At 42.5% G+C, this 15,873-nt stretch overlaps 1 protein-coding gene across 1 annotated transcript in view; it reads right to left on the bottom strand.

Annotated features, from left to right (window-relative positions):
• Positions 1-15,867, bottom strand: part of PARD3B (par-3 family cell polarity regulator beta) — a 371,446-nt gene extending 355,579 nt beyond the window's left edge. The window contains exon 1 of the mRNA XM_042874585.1: positions 15,726-15,867. Coding sequence (XP_042730519.1) covers positions 15,726-15,845 — 120 coding nt within the window. The 5' untranslated portion in view covers positions 15,846-15,867. The remainder of the gene's footprint in view (positions 1-15,725) is intronic.
• Positions 15,868-15,873: the final 6 nt, after the last annotated feature.

Genomic DNA, 15,873 nt, shown 5'->3' with positions numbered 1-15,873 from the left:
CTGCATTGTCCTAGTAGAATGCAGCAAGTTGGCAGGAAACAAGCTCAAGACAAAGGGCCACCCTAAATTCCATCGAGCTTAATGAAATCCCAATCTTCCTTTTACTGTGGGCCACAACAAATACAGCAATTTAGTGCTTTTGTTAAAGGCCACGTGATGAGAAAGTGAAGTCTAGATTAGTCTGCGACAGAGGAGACGTCGCTCCTCACCAATGCTGAAGCAACTAGCAGCTTCAGGAACCACTTTAATGGAAAGGAACAACAAATCACACTAGAATGCGAGAACTAAAGCAGAACAAGATGCACGCGGTTCCTTTAGCAGAAGAGCACTTCCCAGCTAGGTGCTGTTCCCCCACACTCCGACCCAGACACCACACACAGCCACCTCAGCTCTGGACTCACGGTCTGCCAGAGACAGCAGCCACCAGAACGCAGCACTGCCCAGCCGCCCTTCACAACCCCGCTCCACATCAGTACTTCTTTAAGCTTAGCCAGCACTTCATCCCTGAAAGTGAGAAAACAGCTACTAGTGCAGGCAGAGAGAGCTTATCCTTATGGAGTTTGATGACGCAAATAGTAACTACTTGTAGATAGGCTCGATGGAGCAAGTTAGCACACAGCCTCTGTGCAGTTGCAGACAGAATTCCTCTGAGCAGCACAACCCTCACCCAGTCCAAAGAGACTTGAAAGCCAGAGGACAGTGCACAGCCCCCCAGAACACTGTCCAGATTAATACATCTAAATGAGGACTTAAGCTCCCGGTGCCAACAAAACCAGACCTTAAGCTCACCTCATTAACCAGCTTCGATCACAAACGTTCTGCACGCATAGAGGCCCTTTCTTCCACAGGAAAGGGCAATCCGTGCACAGTTTATTACACGCTGCCAGACATTTCTTCTGCAAATGCAGTTTTTTCGTATCTCATACCTGCTTTGCACTGCCTTCCATAACTGCAGTACTTAGTGTATGTACGCTCTGCATAAAGTAGGGAGAGCAAAGAATCCAGCTACTAAGAAGGCACCTGGCTTCAAATCCACATATCTGCTGTATACCTACTCCTGCACACTCTCCATGACATGAATGGGAAGGAATGTTACTATGCTGCATGCAACCTCCATACAAAATGTTAATTAAGGTACACAACATAAATATCATCTAAATATTTAAAGGAAAAACATGAACGAGTCACTTGGTACAATGCACACCAGCACTTCCTACATGAATATTAGACAGTTACAGTAATGTGCATTTTACCTTAAGGCTGCAAGTCATGTCTGTGTTCAACATCAAGCCACTTAAAAGCTGTTCATCATCATTTCCTTTATATGTGGGAGAACACTTTAGAAATTACTATGCAAATATTTACCAGAAGATAAATTAAAGCCAGGTCACATGAATGCACATGTACAATGTAGGTAGAAGTGACAAATTTAAAAAGTGGACTTAATGTTTGTGTTGTCACAGAATCTGAACTGTTGTCACCATACACAGTGCCTTCAGTGCTTACATCTAAAATAAATTCAGTAATTCTTCTATGCATTTGTTTCAGTCAAGAGTAAACATTCAAGTGAAAGATCAATTGCTCTAAGATACTCCCATTTGCTTTATTATTGAAATACACAGATAAAAACATAGTTAATATATCAAAAACTCGGGAGGACCATCTTGATTCCTTTCCCACACCCTGGAATTTAGATAATCAAGTGTCTACTTTCCTGAGAACTAAGCAACGTACTTTACAGATGTTGATGCTTATATAGCATATCTCAGTATTCTTTCACTCATTAAGACTAACAAGTTTAAGCACGTTTGTGCTGGTCCATCATAAAAGACCACCACCTACTGATCTCACAGTTCATCACTGTACAGTGCTGTTACCTGTCTTTAGCAGAATACAATCTCTAACCTGAAGTTTCTTAATTCGAATATGAAAAAGACAGGACATACTGAAAAAATGCAGAAGTAAGGGAAAGAGTCAGAAAGACTCCATTATTATTTCTCAGGTTATTTCTCAGGCTGGCATTTTAGAAGCACCTCTACATTAATGTTTCACTAGGGCAATTTGATTCCAGCGAAACACAGCATGAAAAAGGAGGTATAAAAAAAAAAAAAAAAAAAGTCACTTTAAAGCTGCTCCACAAGCACAGAGATAGAATGAGTACCAGGTCAAAGTCTGAAGGCAAACAATGGAGTGTGGCTATGGTGCTTTCTGCCATTGAGACAGCTTTAAAATAGAGATTAAGAACTTGCAATCACAATATACTTCCTCATGAAGGGGACAATTTTCAGATAATGCCAATGAGAAAGAGAGAGAGAGAGAACGTTCTACCATTTCATCATTTTATATTGTACATATACTGCCATGTGATCTATTACATCCCAGCACATAAGTAGCTGATGATTTCTATGAGCACAATAGGCTAGGTGATGCAGCACCCAACACTCACAAATCACAGCAGGAAAGCTGACTACAAACGAGATGAGGAGGGTGGCAGCTTCAAACCTAGAGCAACCCAGCAGTTGCTTGTTTGCATCTCACAAGCACTCCCAACCAAGCCTGATGAGTCCCCTGCTCAGCATTTCAGCCAACCACCAGCAGCGGGGCCCCTTCACCACTCATACCAGAGGTGGGGTTTCTGTTTCATGGGAACATTACTACAGAGTTCCCAAAAACCAACAGATGATCAGTTAAATTCCAATTTAGAACCCTTCAACAGTAAGAGCATTCTGATTTGATACTGAATCTGAATAAGAACTAATCACTAAGAACGTCCCACTACCTAAACGTTTCTGAATACAATACAATGTAAAGACAACGTTACAGGGCTGAGGGGTCACATAACTCACACCCTTCCACTGCACTCCAACATCGAACACTTAGGAAGTGTATTTCAGTGGAGAACAAGCATGCAGAACAAAAACAGACAAAGCCCTCTGGATATATACGTTTAGAAAAAGATGTCTACTAAGGCTGCAGCTGTAAGAACTATGGCAAAATAGCCCCAGCTGAAACTGAAGTGCTTGGTATGCCAGACTTTGAATTAAAGACAATCTGGGAGAATGTGATTAAGAAATGCAAACAGATTTTTCTTTATAAACTAATGTCAAGTTAGTTGAGAATTTTAGTTCAAAGCATTCAATACACCTATAGACAGTAAAACCTCAGGGCTGGCTGTAAATTCATACAGCTCAGCTTGTTGCTAACTCTACACTGAAATATGCCAGATCCTGAACAAAATGTGATGAAGCGCTCAGCAGCTACAAAGAGAGCAGACACCACTTCAGTCCTGCATCTAGATACTATCTGAGATTATTTTATTTACAACTGTTTGGCTTTCCTTTGTTGAAGTGATTAATGCATTCGCAGCTGCCCCAGGACTGCTTAGCAGGAGCCCTCAGAGTTCCAAATGTGTGACTGAGCAACAGCAGACTCCAATCCCCACAGCACAGAATACAAATGCCAGTGAGACAATACAGATCAGGTATGATTACATCCTCTAACACTGTATCATATACACTGAGCTTTAGACAAAGCTCAAGTAAGGGAAAAAGCCAGCAGTAAATTACAGAAGTGTATCCTTAATTCCACACGGAGAGCCATAACAGATTCTTCTTTGAGGGAGAGGATATGTATTTTTTTTCCTTCCAAACTTATGCAAGGATTTCACAGAAAGCAGCAGTGCAGCACCACAACCCTAACCTCTGCACAAAACAGGCACTGAGGAGCGTGATCTAGGGCCTGACTCACCTTCATGCCCCAAAAACACAACCTTTAGGGCCAAATTTAGGTCCTGTGCTGGAAATGTGTTAAGACACACAGGGTAGGTTTCAAAACCAAAAGCACTGTAAGTATTTGGAGATGCAAGCTGAGTGCCTTTGAGGCAGAAGTTCATCGCTGCATTACCATGCAAAGAAAAAAGAAAGGAATGGGAAAAATAGATGAATTTAGAACAAGTTGTGCTGGGACAAAAATAAAGCATCCTCAGCCACTCGGGTGTCGGAGCAAGGTCTGGACCAGACGAAGCTGATACATGGCAGTTGGTTCTCACGTGAAATACTAAATTAACCAGGGTGTACTCCTCAGCAGCAAAAAATATTGAGTTAAGAACATTCTCAAGGCACAAAAAGCCAGCAAGCACTGCCAAATTCTATGAAGATTAGTCAGCTGTACTGGTTCCGGCAATTGGATGCAGAACACGCACACTGTAAACAGACCAAATGACCTCTTAACTGCATTGGCAGAAGTAAGCACTGGAGTCGGGCAAAACCCAAAGATAATCCTCTACTTCTTGATGTCAACTTCCAGCTTCACTTGACTGAAACACAGAACATCCCAGAATTAATACCTCATCAAGAATTTATGTCATAAAAATGAAGTGGATATTGGCTAGTTCAAAGACAACAAAGAAGAGAGTGAGGTTATTCATTCTGTCATAGAAACTCAATACCACTGGTGTGCAAAAGTGTTTTCCTCTCCCTTAACAGGAAGTGCAAAAAAGCGTCTTCCTCCCTCTCCTCCAAACACCTTCAGGGAAACAGAATCACAAAGGCCTAGGGATGGAAAAGTTTTGGAGATTTGCAAGGATAGAGAAGACCTCTTCCACACTAACAAAAACACCTTCCGCTCCAATACGAAGAATGACGCACATCCCAGTCACTGATCGAGGATAGCTTCCTCCAACCTCCTGAGCAGGGTGGTCTTTCCAGATCTGGAAAGAGGGATGTGCACCTAGCAGCGTTCTTTTCACAGCTACAGCCCAGCACAGCCCTGTAAGGAGAAACTTCACACAACAGTCAGTATGAAAGTTGACTAAATGCTCTATTTGCATATACATTACAACAGTATGAAGACACCATCACAGCCTTCTTTTATATGCAGTTTGATGCCATTCACCACCCAGACAGATCAGCCCGATGTACTTTTCCACCAGCTAACTTGCTTATTCTTTCAGTGTATGTTAGTACAGTTAAGGAGCCCTAACTCCACATATACCATGCTCAAGCATCTGCAGAAATATCTCTGTGGGAAATTAATGAAAATATACTGAAGAGTCTACAGCAAACAGAGCATAATGTAGGCATTTTTTTCACAAAAATGCTCAAAGCTGACCAAGTGATAGGAAAGCTTTATCACAAGTATCTACTGACAGCAGTACTTGCAGTGTAACATCACCTTCTCATTAACAGAGACTATTATATCCCATTTTCCCAGCTCACACGTAGACATTGGTAGAGAGCCCACAACCGACAGGTTCAGCCACAATGCGCTGTGCTCACTGTTAGGTGTGAAGGCTTTACAGCAAAGTAATTGGACCTACTTCTACTAAGTGGTAATTCTATTACTATACACCAGAGCCTCGAAAAAAGGAAGGACACATACAAAGCAGTCAATTCTCATTTAAAAGAGGCTAGCAGGTAAGGAAATAGTCCTTGTGCTTAAAGAGAAAAGAAAAACAAATAACCCAATAACGTCAGAATTTGCTGGTATATTGGTCTCTTAAGGTTTGTGACTTGGCCTTCCATAAAACCTGCAACAGTTCTGTCCACATTATCAAAAGTCTCTTTTACACTATATATTCCCTTAACAAAGTTAGGCTCCAAAACATTAAAAACAACAACAACAACAAAAAAAACAAACCCTGAAAATTCATTCATCTTCAGCAAGACTACAAGAGTATTTAACAATTAAATCATCAAATTGTAGTCTGCATCTTTGAATATTAAATTACACTTGTCTAAAACTATTATGTAAGAATCGTACTTCACATTCACAGCTTAACAAAATCCAGTTTTTATTTTCCTTCCCAGTTTAAATAAATTCCTTCCCTTGTTCTCATTCTTCCCCCTTACAGTGCACGAGAAGTTTCAGGTCTGAAACAACACTTAAAGAATGCCAGTAATGCACTACAGCCTATTTCAAAGCGACCGTACGCAACGTGCTACATGGGGCTGAGACCTGCAGCTACCAACACTACATCCTGGATTCTGCTATACTATCAAGTTGGGTTTTATTGCTCTGAAATCCCCACTGATACGCCAAACAGTTAATCTCTAAGCACACAATGCATAAAAGGGTTCATTTCAAACCAGAAAAATGGAAGACACTTATAATCACCACAGCATTCACATTTGAATGACAGCTAAACATAAAGACACATCAAGCATTCAGCCATCTGGAAAGAAGCTGGGATTTTTTCATATTGTCTATTCTCAAACCTTTAAGACAAGAGTCAGAGGTTGACCGAGACTTCCATTTAGCAAGATGCTCTTTTCATATCTATAGCCATTAATAAACTGCAATATGAACAATAAGCCAGGCTTCTCCACTTCCTCTGAATTCAAAAGATGGTTCTGTCATACCAAGATAAACAATGTGTGCATACTGCCAGATGTATGTCACATTTGAAACATCTGAAGTTACCCAAACAGACCTACCTAGTGCCTTTCTCATCCCTTTAAATACCAGGTGTTTAATAAAACCACGACAGTGTGAAAATATGGCATTCTTCCAGACAAGAAAGCATACACTGGCAACATACATAATATTCATGTGTATTAAAATCTATATAACCAAAGTAGGTATTCAGTCTATACTTCGAGTTAAACAGCAGAGTTAAAAGTTGCTGGAAGAAAACAATAAGAAGCACCTTGCAAGATAGCAGAGCCCCAGACAACGACAAGTCCAACTTCAGTGCTACATTTTTCAATGCTGTGCGAAGGATGCAATTAAAAAGGAAAAAAAAGTACACCATACACACAAAAGCAAATTACCTACACCCTTCAGGTTCTGCCTTGTTGCAACTACTTCCCCAAAACACTAATCCTATTTGGATGGAAGATGCTCCGAACCACCACTTTCCCTGCCTCACAGATTACAGCGATGACACTGGCATACTCCCATCTCACCCACCTTGCTTCAGGTGGAAGTAAACAAAAAGAGTAACAGCTCTGACTGATTTTGCTCTTCTGGCAGGCTCAAATATAGGGGAAAAAAAAAAGAAAAATAGGATTGAATGCAACAGTAATTGTACAGGGAAAAAAAAACCTCAGAAGCAATGTACTTGAAATGCACAGGCCGTGAGTGTTCTTTCGAGCATTTCTGAGCTATGCTGGGTATTTTGAGCAAAAATTAATTCTTCCTTCTGCTATCTGGAAAGCTAGCGGAGCAGTTCCTATTGGAGTCTTTCAGGTCAAATTACCCAAAAAATTACTCCCGAAAACATTCATACAGAACACTTCATTGGGTTTTCAAGTGCTAATCTTCTTGCCTAACACAGAGTTGTCACTGATCATCCATAATGCTACTTTTTCCAGTCTCACAACTACCTTTCCCCCTAGCTTTTTCCACAGACACATAAGCAAACCTTGCCTCACAACTGTGCTGCACCAAGCTGCTCTCTGTGCACAATGTCAACACATCAATGAACATTCCTCTTTTTCTCATCCAATGTAACCATTTCAGATTTCCAGCTCTTTAAGGAGTTTTCTTTTTGCACACTGCAATGCCAGAAACTCTTCAAACAGTTGTTCAGAACACATTTGGTACAAGCAGCAGAGGAAAATTAATTGTGAATTGGCAGCAGCTCTTTTTTTTTTTTTTTTTTGCATGAGCATCATTCTGGGGGAGCTGAGGACATTAACTCCCTTTAGTCTCTAAATATCTCAGCAAGTCTTTCCCATATAAACCTGGGTAGATTCAGTTCTTTTCTACTCTTCCATTCTTTGGCCAAAGGTTGAGGTACCAGAAGCAAAGATAGCCAAGTTGCCAATATCAGCTAAAAAAATGCTGTGTAATATTTCTTTAATAAAGGAACCACTAGGAACTGACTGAATGAATGTAGTACCCAACTTCTGGGAACTATGCTAGAGAATCTGACATCAGTATACTGTGCTACAGAACTGGAAGCTGAGGGGTTGGACCTAGCAGAGGATATAAAGACAATTTCTGCAAAGAAAATCTCAGCACAGTGAGTATCCCAAAGAAAAAAACAGCTGAAGTTAATCAGTCAAAGCAAAGTAGGCCATATTTTTGGCAAGCTAAAATAGACCAGATATTTCCTAAAGTCAGAAAAATTTTAAAAAGCTTGTAAAAACGATCCAATAGACTGTTGACAACCAACTGGCATTTATTTTATTAGAAAAAAATTATATGTTAGCAAAAATCATTATTAGAGTTAACAACTTTTTAGCTCAAGATGAGCAGTTTGGAGTTAAACTGCATTTTCAAGAAGAGTTCACATCTGACTGATGGAATAATGTCTTCATCTCTTTCCTTTGGGCTTAAACAGTCACTGATTTTTTATTTTTTTAAATTTGTTTCCAATGCAAGCCCTTTGGAGGCTTCAGGGAGCCAAAAAACAAAACAAAAGCCTGCTGTATCGCTTTGGTTTCTGTACAGGCTTTAATCTGGACTAATTCACAGTTCAAGACAAAGGAAAATAGTTGATAAATAAACTTCTTTAAAGAAGTAATTAAAGCACTGAACACAAGACATGAAAATTAACATCAGAAGGTTCAAAGAAATGTACAGGTGACATTCAGCACGATCGCTTGTGCTGTACTGCAAAACCATTTGGACCACAGAATCCCATCTTTAAAGGAGAATCCTAAGCCAGAAAAAAAATGAAGTCCAGCTATCCAGCTGCTCACCTCCACCCATCACACGAACCTTGAGATCCCATGTACCAGCCTCTGCTGGACTGCAGTCATTCATCTTCCTGCCTATCTGCCATTCATACCAAAAGGATCATCCTTATTGCAGCCTGAAGGAAGGGGCTTCATTCAAGAGCTCTGCGGTGTTCTTTTTCATAGCAGGCTAATCAATGAAGAAGAGCAGCAAAGAGGCCTCACTGTGGCAGTAGCTGCTGCCAGCACACATCCACAAACCCAGAGGATGATGTGCCTGAACCACCCAGTGCAGGAGTATCACCAGGAGCAAACCTGAGCACTGGAGCAGGGTCACAGCACCTGCCACAACAAAGCGAAGATGTGAGCTCTGCACGGAGATACTGGCAGCACAGAAATTACACGTTGCACTAGATATTAAGGCAGACTTTGATGACAGATCGAAACATCGCAATGGTTCACTTAATGGAGGTATCTATAGCAAAATCACTACGCATAAGAAATAACCACTTACAGAAACAAGTCTTACATATTTCTTCTTTAAAGTAAGGCTAATGATCCAAAGTCCTATCCAGTGCATTCAGTAATTTTGTACAAAAGAAAGTTTGCTGCACGTGAAAGATTCTGAAGTAAAACTGCACAAGGAATAAATTACTGGTAAGTATTAGAGAATTACTACAACAACATATGAGGAGAACACTTTAATTAAGGGATACACTACATATCATACTGCACAGTCCTTCCCCAAAGGTCTTGTAATGTGTCAGTTCACTAAGATTTGCATGAGAAGGAGCATCTTCAGTTTAACAGTGTATTTAGGGCACCGCCTGGTCAGTGGTATTTGAAGCTTGTTTCTGTCAATAAATGATTCCCAGGAGCCTGTCTCATCTGGTCAGCCAGTGCCCAACATTCAGTAGGTATATCCTTATGCTTAAGCAAAATTCAAGAGCGAAATACAAAAATCACAAAGCAGAATCTGTTCTCAACAATACAAACTGCTCAAGCCCTTCAAGCATCAGCACAGCCACAAAGGATGGAACGCAGGCATCTTAATACGGAGCTGGAGGGAGTTTTCAGTAATGAAGCAATAGGTCTTCATGCCTAGGAATGCTGCAGTTATGACATTAGCATTATTAGGAAAGCCTAAAGAATGTCATGCTCACTGGGGGAGGAAATCTGCTTGCTTCAGTAGCAGGATGCGCGATGGCGCGGTGTGGCACAATCCAACTGACTTACCATACGGAGCAGCTAAGGAGGAAAGCAGTCACACAGCATTAACCCAAAGATAAGAACTGCATCCATTAAAAAACAAAAACTTTGGGTTTTTAAGAAAATACCAACAGAATCCTCCATTTAAGAATATACCAATTAAGAAAATACCAACAATCTGCCATTTCCCAATACTTAGAAAGACACTAAAATGGGATTTTATGCAGCAAGCAAAAGCATTTCTCAGTGCCATCCCATGCCAGAAGGGATTTTTTGTAACATCAGAACTGTCACACTGCACAGTACTTCCCCAGCTGGAAATAAAGATATGAAAAACAGTGTTTGGGGGTTGAATTTCTTCTTCACTTCCCTAGAAGACTACTTAGAGCTTGTGCACATATGGGCAAGGAGCACCGGGAATCAGGCAGTACTGAGGACTTCAATGGCTTCCATCCACAGCTGCTTTAACGCCCACTTAGTACAAAATCTTTGCTGTCTCTCAAGCGATAACAACTGATAGTACTCAGAACTTGATAAATCCCATCTGGGAGACAAAAACGAAAGCTGTGTTATCACACAGACTGACACCTGACCTGCACTATTTCCAGGAGGAGTTACTCTCATTTCGCCTACTGAATTTTCACTAGTTTTACCCAGCTCTATTTGTTAGCAAAGCTTCTGCCCTCAAACAAATTAACATCAGCTAACTTCATGCTCAGCCAAAAGCACAAGTTACTGGAAGCAGTCTGCTTCTTAAAAAACAAACAAACAAAAAAAAAAAACCCAAAGGCATCCAACAATTTATTTTTCAAGTTACGTAAGTACACAAAGTCTTATAAGATGTTTTGTATGACAAGTCTGGCTTTCAGTCCAACAGCAGTTTTTGTTTGGATTATAAACACCTGTTCAAAAGAGAAAAGGAGATTGGAAATCTACCAAAAAATCATTACATCAACACTAGTGGCTATAAAGCAGTACAGAAGCAGACTACAACATTTTGTGCAGAATTGATAAAAAAAAAACACTGCCACTTTTAACTCTCAGTGGTTCAGAATCACCTTATAATTTAATTAAATAGAAAGCCACCATCAGCAGCAATAAACCCACAGCACAGTGCTCAGAGCATTAAGTATTTATACAGCTCAAAGGACAGAGCTCCTACGTCTTTGCCAACTGATCACAGCTATAGCAATCCTATTCTTCCATGCTTAAACTCATGAGTTCTTAACCTGTAAATCTGGAGGGCAAGTGAAATTAGCAGTCTAGGACAAATAACTTATAAAGTTCCAGCTCAAGTGCATCTGGTTTCCTGTGAAGTCATCGCTTAAGAAATACTCATAAAAAACACACTGTGAAACTTACTTGAACTATGAAATGGTTTTGTTTTGCTATTATTTAAGCCAGGAAAAGAGCCTACTTTCACAGAATCACAGAATTGTCGGGGTTGGAAGGACCTCTAGAGATCATCGAGACCAACCCCCCTGCCAAAGCAGGTTCCCTACAGCAGGTCACACAGGTAGGCAACCAGGCGAGACTCAAATATCTCCAGAGAAGGAGACTCCACAACCCCCCTGGGCAGCCTGTTCTACTTTAAAAGCAGGCTCTGTGAAAACGCCATTTTGACTGCCGTGGCCACAAACAAAGACACACACCAACTCTGAGAAACTCCTACCCTTGCTTTCACCTGATCCACTTCCAAGACTTCAGCAGCTCCACCGAACCCGAGCGGCAAACCAGCCTAGGGACGGAAACACACCACACAGCCACACTGCAACAATGAATCCAGGAACAGCTGAGGACAAAAATATTTGCCAAAAGTATCTCCTGCACAATCAATGACAGTTACAAGTTAAGGACACAACTCCTACCAAAACAAACAAACAAACAAACCCTCATTCTTCCATCACTCCGAAGTTATTTCCGGTATAAATGAAGTATCACTAGCATGGTTAAGTCAGTAGCAGTGTTATATAAAATATTTTGAAGTAATCGCCTCCTTCCTCTTCTTTACCCCTCCCGCTCACACGCACTCCTTTCCTGGACATGAGTCAGTTGCCATCAACTCACACAACTGTAATGCAAAAGCAGCGTGTTGAGTTCTTTTTTAGCCTGCTATCACAGCAGACAAACCTGAAGGTTCTCACATACACCTGATACCTTCTGAAGAAATACATTCTGTTTCTGCCAACATTTTTGTAAGCATAGAGTTCTGAGTAAAAGCAAATTGCCATTTCCCTCTCCCCCCACTCAGCATTTTCAGAGAAACTGCAGGAAGAAAACTACAGCTCCGTCTGCCTGCTAGCTGATTTACAGCAGCAGTACATCATTGTAGAAAACCATCACGTTGTGGGGCAGACAAGAATAAGGAGAAAGCAAAAGATCTATTTTTAATTTTTCTTTTTTAGCAAGAACGAGAATGTGATCTAGACAGTCAACCTGCAGCTCTTCCAATCCATCTAACTTGGGAAGACAGCCAATACCATCTAAGCAACTCACCATTTTTTCCTCCACTCACAAACACATCATTCTCAAATCAACTCAGACACTGTTATTACTGCTTCCCATTCAGTCTGACTGCCAACTGAAGCTACCACCACCATCACAGAATCAACTGCTGGCTTTTGCACAGCCTCTTGAGTGGAAACACACACTCTAATGCCCAACATAACTGTTCATCAAGCCCATTCAAGACAGTCCAACTAATATTTGACCACATCAGCCTCCCAACAGGAAGCCCACAGACATGGAAACACTTGAGCAAAGAACACTAAATATGAGTAACTAGCAAGTGCTCCCCCAAGGCACCACAGAATACCAAGCTATCAGAAACAGCAGAGAACTGGGCTGACAAGGGATCATTAATGCTGCTGGATCCACCTACCAGCAGGAAGCCTGAGCACACACACTTCCCAACAGCAGAAGTAGATTCCAACTTGCAGATCCCATCAAACATTACTGCACTGAAACACAGTTACCTCCTGAGATGAGACACTTCACTGAAAACTTATCTACAAGCAGATGATTAACAAAATATTTTCTTAAATCCAAGCCAATTCACAACACGCAGCCCCAGAGCAAACATCCTCTTAGTTGATGCTGTCCCAGCAGAGAGTTATATTCTCCAGAATCAGAGATGTGCCCATTCAGAACTACAGCACTACCTTAAAAATCACACTAAGATCCAAAACAGCAAAAAATAATCAGTTGGGTTCTTCAGCTGCAACAAAGATCCCGCTTTTTTTTTTTTTTTTTTTTTTTTTTTTGGTTAATGGCAGCAATTGAGCTCTCACAATATAATTTCACCACGAAATCAAATGGAATTTGCTGAGAAAACCCAGCAGGCTGCAACAAGCCATTGGTTGCTGAGTACTCAGCTATTTACCAAAAGTCTCATGGAAATGCAAGACTTGGCTATTTGTTGTCTCAACAATGCAAGTGTAAAGAGGTGCCGAGTACTGAAAGTCTATCACAAACAGAAATGCAAATACCTTACAATATAAGGGAATTAATATTCTAATCTCACATCTTCCCCTCTACTAGACATGAGAAATCCACTGCATGACTGCAGTGTAATAGCAAAATTCTGCTTCCAGAAGAACCCTTGAAACACAAAGCCTCTCACACCATTTCTGGGGCATTTGACAGTACCAAAACAAAGACAAAATTCCCAACGCTTGTATCCTAGCTACCTTCTTCATTTTTCACTCTGCAGCTATGAGGGATGTTCCAATGTTCCTTATTCCCATTTTCCTGCCTTCTCCAAATTCTTCAGGCACTGTAACAATAACATTTTCCACTTTGTTTTTTAAAAGTTGTTAACGCTCAAAAATTACATAAAGCACACCAAGTGCCAACAGCAACAGCAGTATTCTGCCACAGGAAGCATTCCAAACACTCTAAATATTTTGAAAAGGAAAACAAATCTTCAGTTATCTTTCACACAAACCTGTTCATGCACCCACACCACTGAACAGATCTCAGCTGATTATCCTTAAATTCTCTGGGTCTCCCATTCTTTGAGAGTTTATGTTGTAGTAACAAAAAAATGTTAAGTTTTGAAAATTTAAACATAGAACAAGTAGGGAAAAAAAAGAAAATAGCAGAGCACCCCACCCCTCCTTGTCACACCGGCTGGAAACATTGCAGAAGACAATGAGATGAACTGTTTGTGGAGTGAGCACAAACCGTCAAACCAACCCCAAATTTTAGCTCTGCAAAGAGCGCTAACTCCAGATAATGTTTGATGAGATAAGACAAAAATCAATCTCCTTATCTTCTTGGCTAGTTCCACTGCAAACTGTGTAGAATACAGAGCAATTAATCAAAGCACTGCAAAAAAAAAAAAAAAAAAAAGCAACAGAAAACACCTGCTTAGGCTTCCAGTGAAGAAGGGGGAGAGAGAGCACATTAAGCCACCCAACTTTTATTGACTTGAACTAAAACACATTCTGTACTTCTTAAGCCCTCAGGCTGCTTCTCCCCTCCCTGCCTCTCTGCAAGTCCTCCTGCAAGTTCTAGACGACCACTGCTCAATGCGATCAGTGATTTCTGACCACACAGGCCCGTACCTACTGCACCCATCCACAACGCAGAACAGGGAACCAATGATGTCTGAAGTGTGAACTGCAGCTTCTGGCTGTCCTACTCAGGAGACTGTATGCTTCAGACCTCACATCCTCTGAACATAACAGATGACTGCTGAGCATGAAAATCATCATCTACAACTACCACCTGAATAACAGACTGGATACAAAACCCTCAGATACATTACACTGCACATCCCCTGAGATGCTCGGCTTTTTCCCCTATCACTAACTGCTGAGTCTTCTGGAACAGGCAGGGCCTTGCCTACAAAAGCAGAGATCCTGCTGTCCCTTAAAAACAAACAACAACAAGGAACACCAACAAGAAGAAAAGAAGAGGCTGTGGGGACAGAGGTGGTGATGTATTTATACAAAAGCTTTGTAGGCCACCTTTCAGCTGTCGTCAAGGCACTAACTCCAAGCATGTCACAGGCATGGGCTCAGAGCAAACCTGAAATTTACACATTCACCTCAACCATAACGGTGGTTTCTGATAAACCCCATTCCTGAGCAGCGGTGAGATGCCCATCTCCAAGTTTTGAGGCACACATCAGCGCACATCGCACCAGCAGTTGGCCGTAACAGCATGACAACACTACCAAGGCTTTGCAGGTATTGCGCACACACACAACATTCACTGGAAAATCTTTATACAAAACGTGTCAGGCTGTAAACGCTAAGGCCACGGAAAGCACTGCAGACAGTGACTGCTACCAGCTGTACTCAGCTGCTGGCGACGGATCTAACACATTAGTAGAAGTTTCCCTCAGAATAAAACTGCAAAGCAGAACGAGACTGTTACTCCCAGTTCCATACTGGGGCCAGCACACAGCAACGGGCAGAGGAGAAAGCAGCCCGGGGCATTCAGCAGCGCCCGGTGCAGCTGTGCCAGGCCTCACGAGGGCCCGCGGCCGGCAGGTCCCGCGCGCGGTGCCAGGCCTCCCACCAGCGCCGTGCGGAACCCCGCAGCTGCCTCTGCCCGGGGGGGGGGGGGGCACAAAGGGAAGGGTATTTCTCCGTTCTTCGGCACAACCCGAGAACTCCTCGCACACGCCGGCGGTCGCCTCCCGACGCGGGCGGCACGCGTGGAGCAGCCAGTGCGGGACCGCACGGGTCGGATGGAAGCGGCGCGAGTTCCGTTCGCGTCCGTACCGAGTTTGTTTGTCAACACGCAGGGCGAGAACGCGATGAGCCCTCGGGCACCGGCCCGCGCGGTCGCGGCGCCCCACCGCCCGCGCGGCCCCGGCCGCACCCCTCAGGCGGCCTGCCCGGCCCCGGCCCCCGGCAGCGGCCCGCCCCCCGTGCTCACCTTCTCCTGGGCCTTGCGGTAGCGCTGCAGGGCCTGTTGGGTCAGGTCCCGCACGCGGAGCTGCCCGTCCTTACAGGGCACCACGATCCCGGTCCGCCCGAAGCACACGGTCACTTTCATCTCAGCGCCGCGCCATGCCCCGCCGGCC

Source organism: Lagopus leucura, unplaced genomic scaffold (assembly GCF_019238085.1).
Source record: "Lagopus leucura isolate 7727_CA_CO unplaced genomic scaffold, USGS_WTPT01 Super-Scaffold_100012, whole genome shotgun sequence".
NCBI lineage: Eukaryota > Metazoa > Chordata > Aves > Galliformes > Phasianidae > Lagopus > Lagopus leucura.
This window is presented reverse-complemented; position numbering and strand designations above follow the sequence as displayed.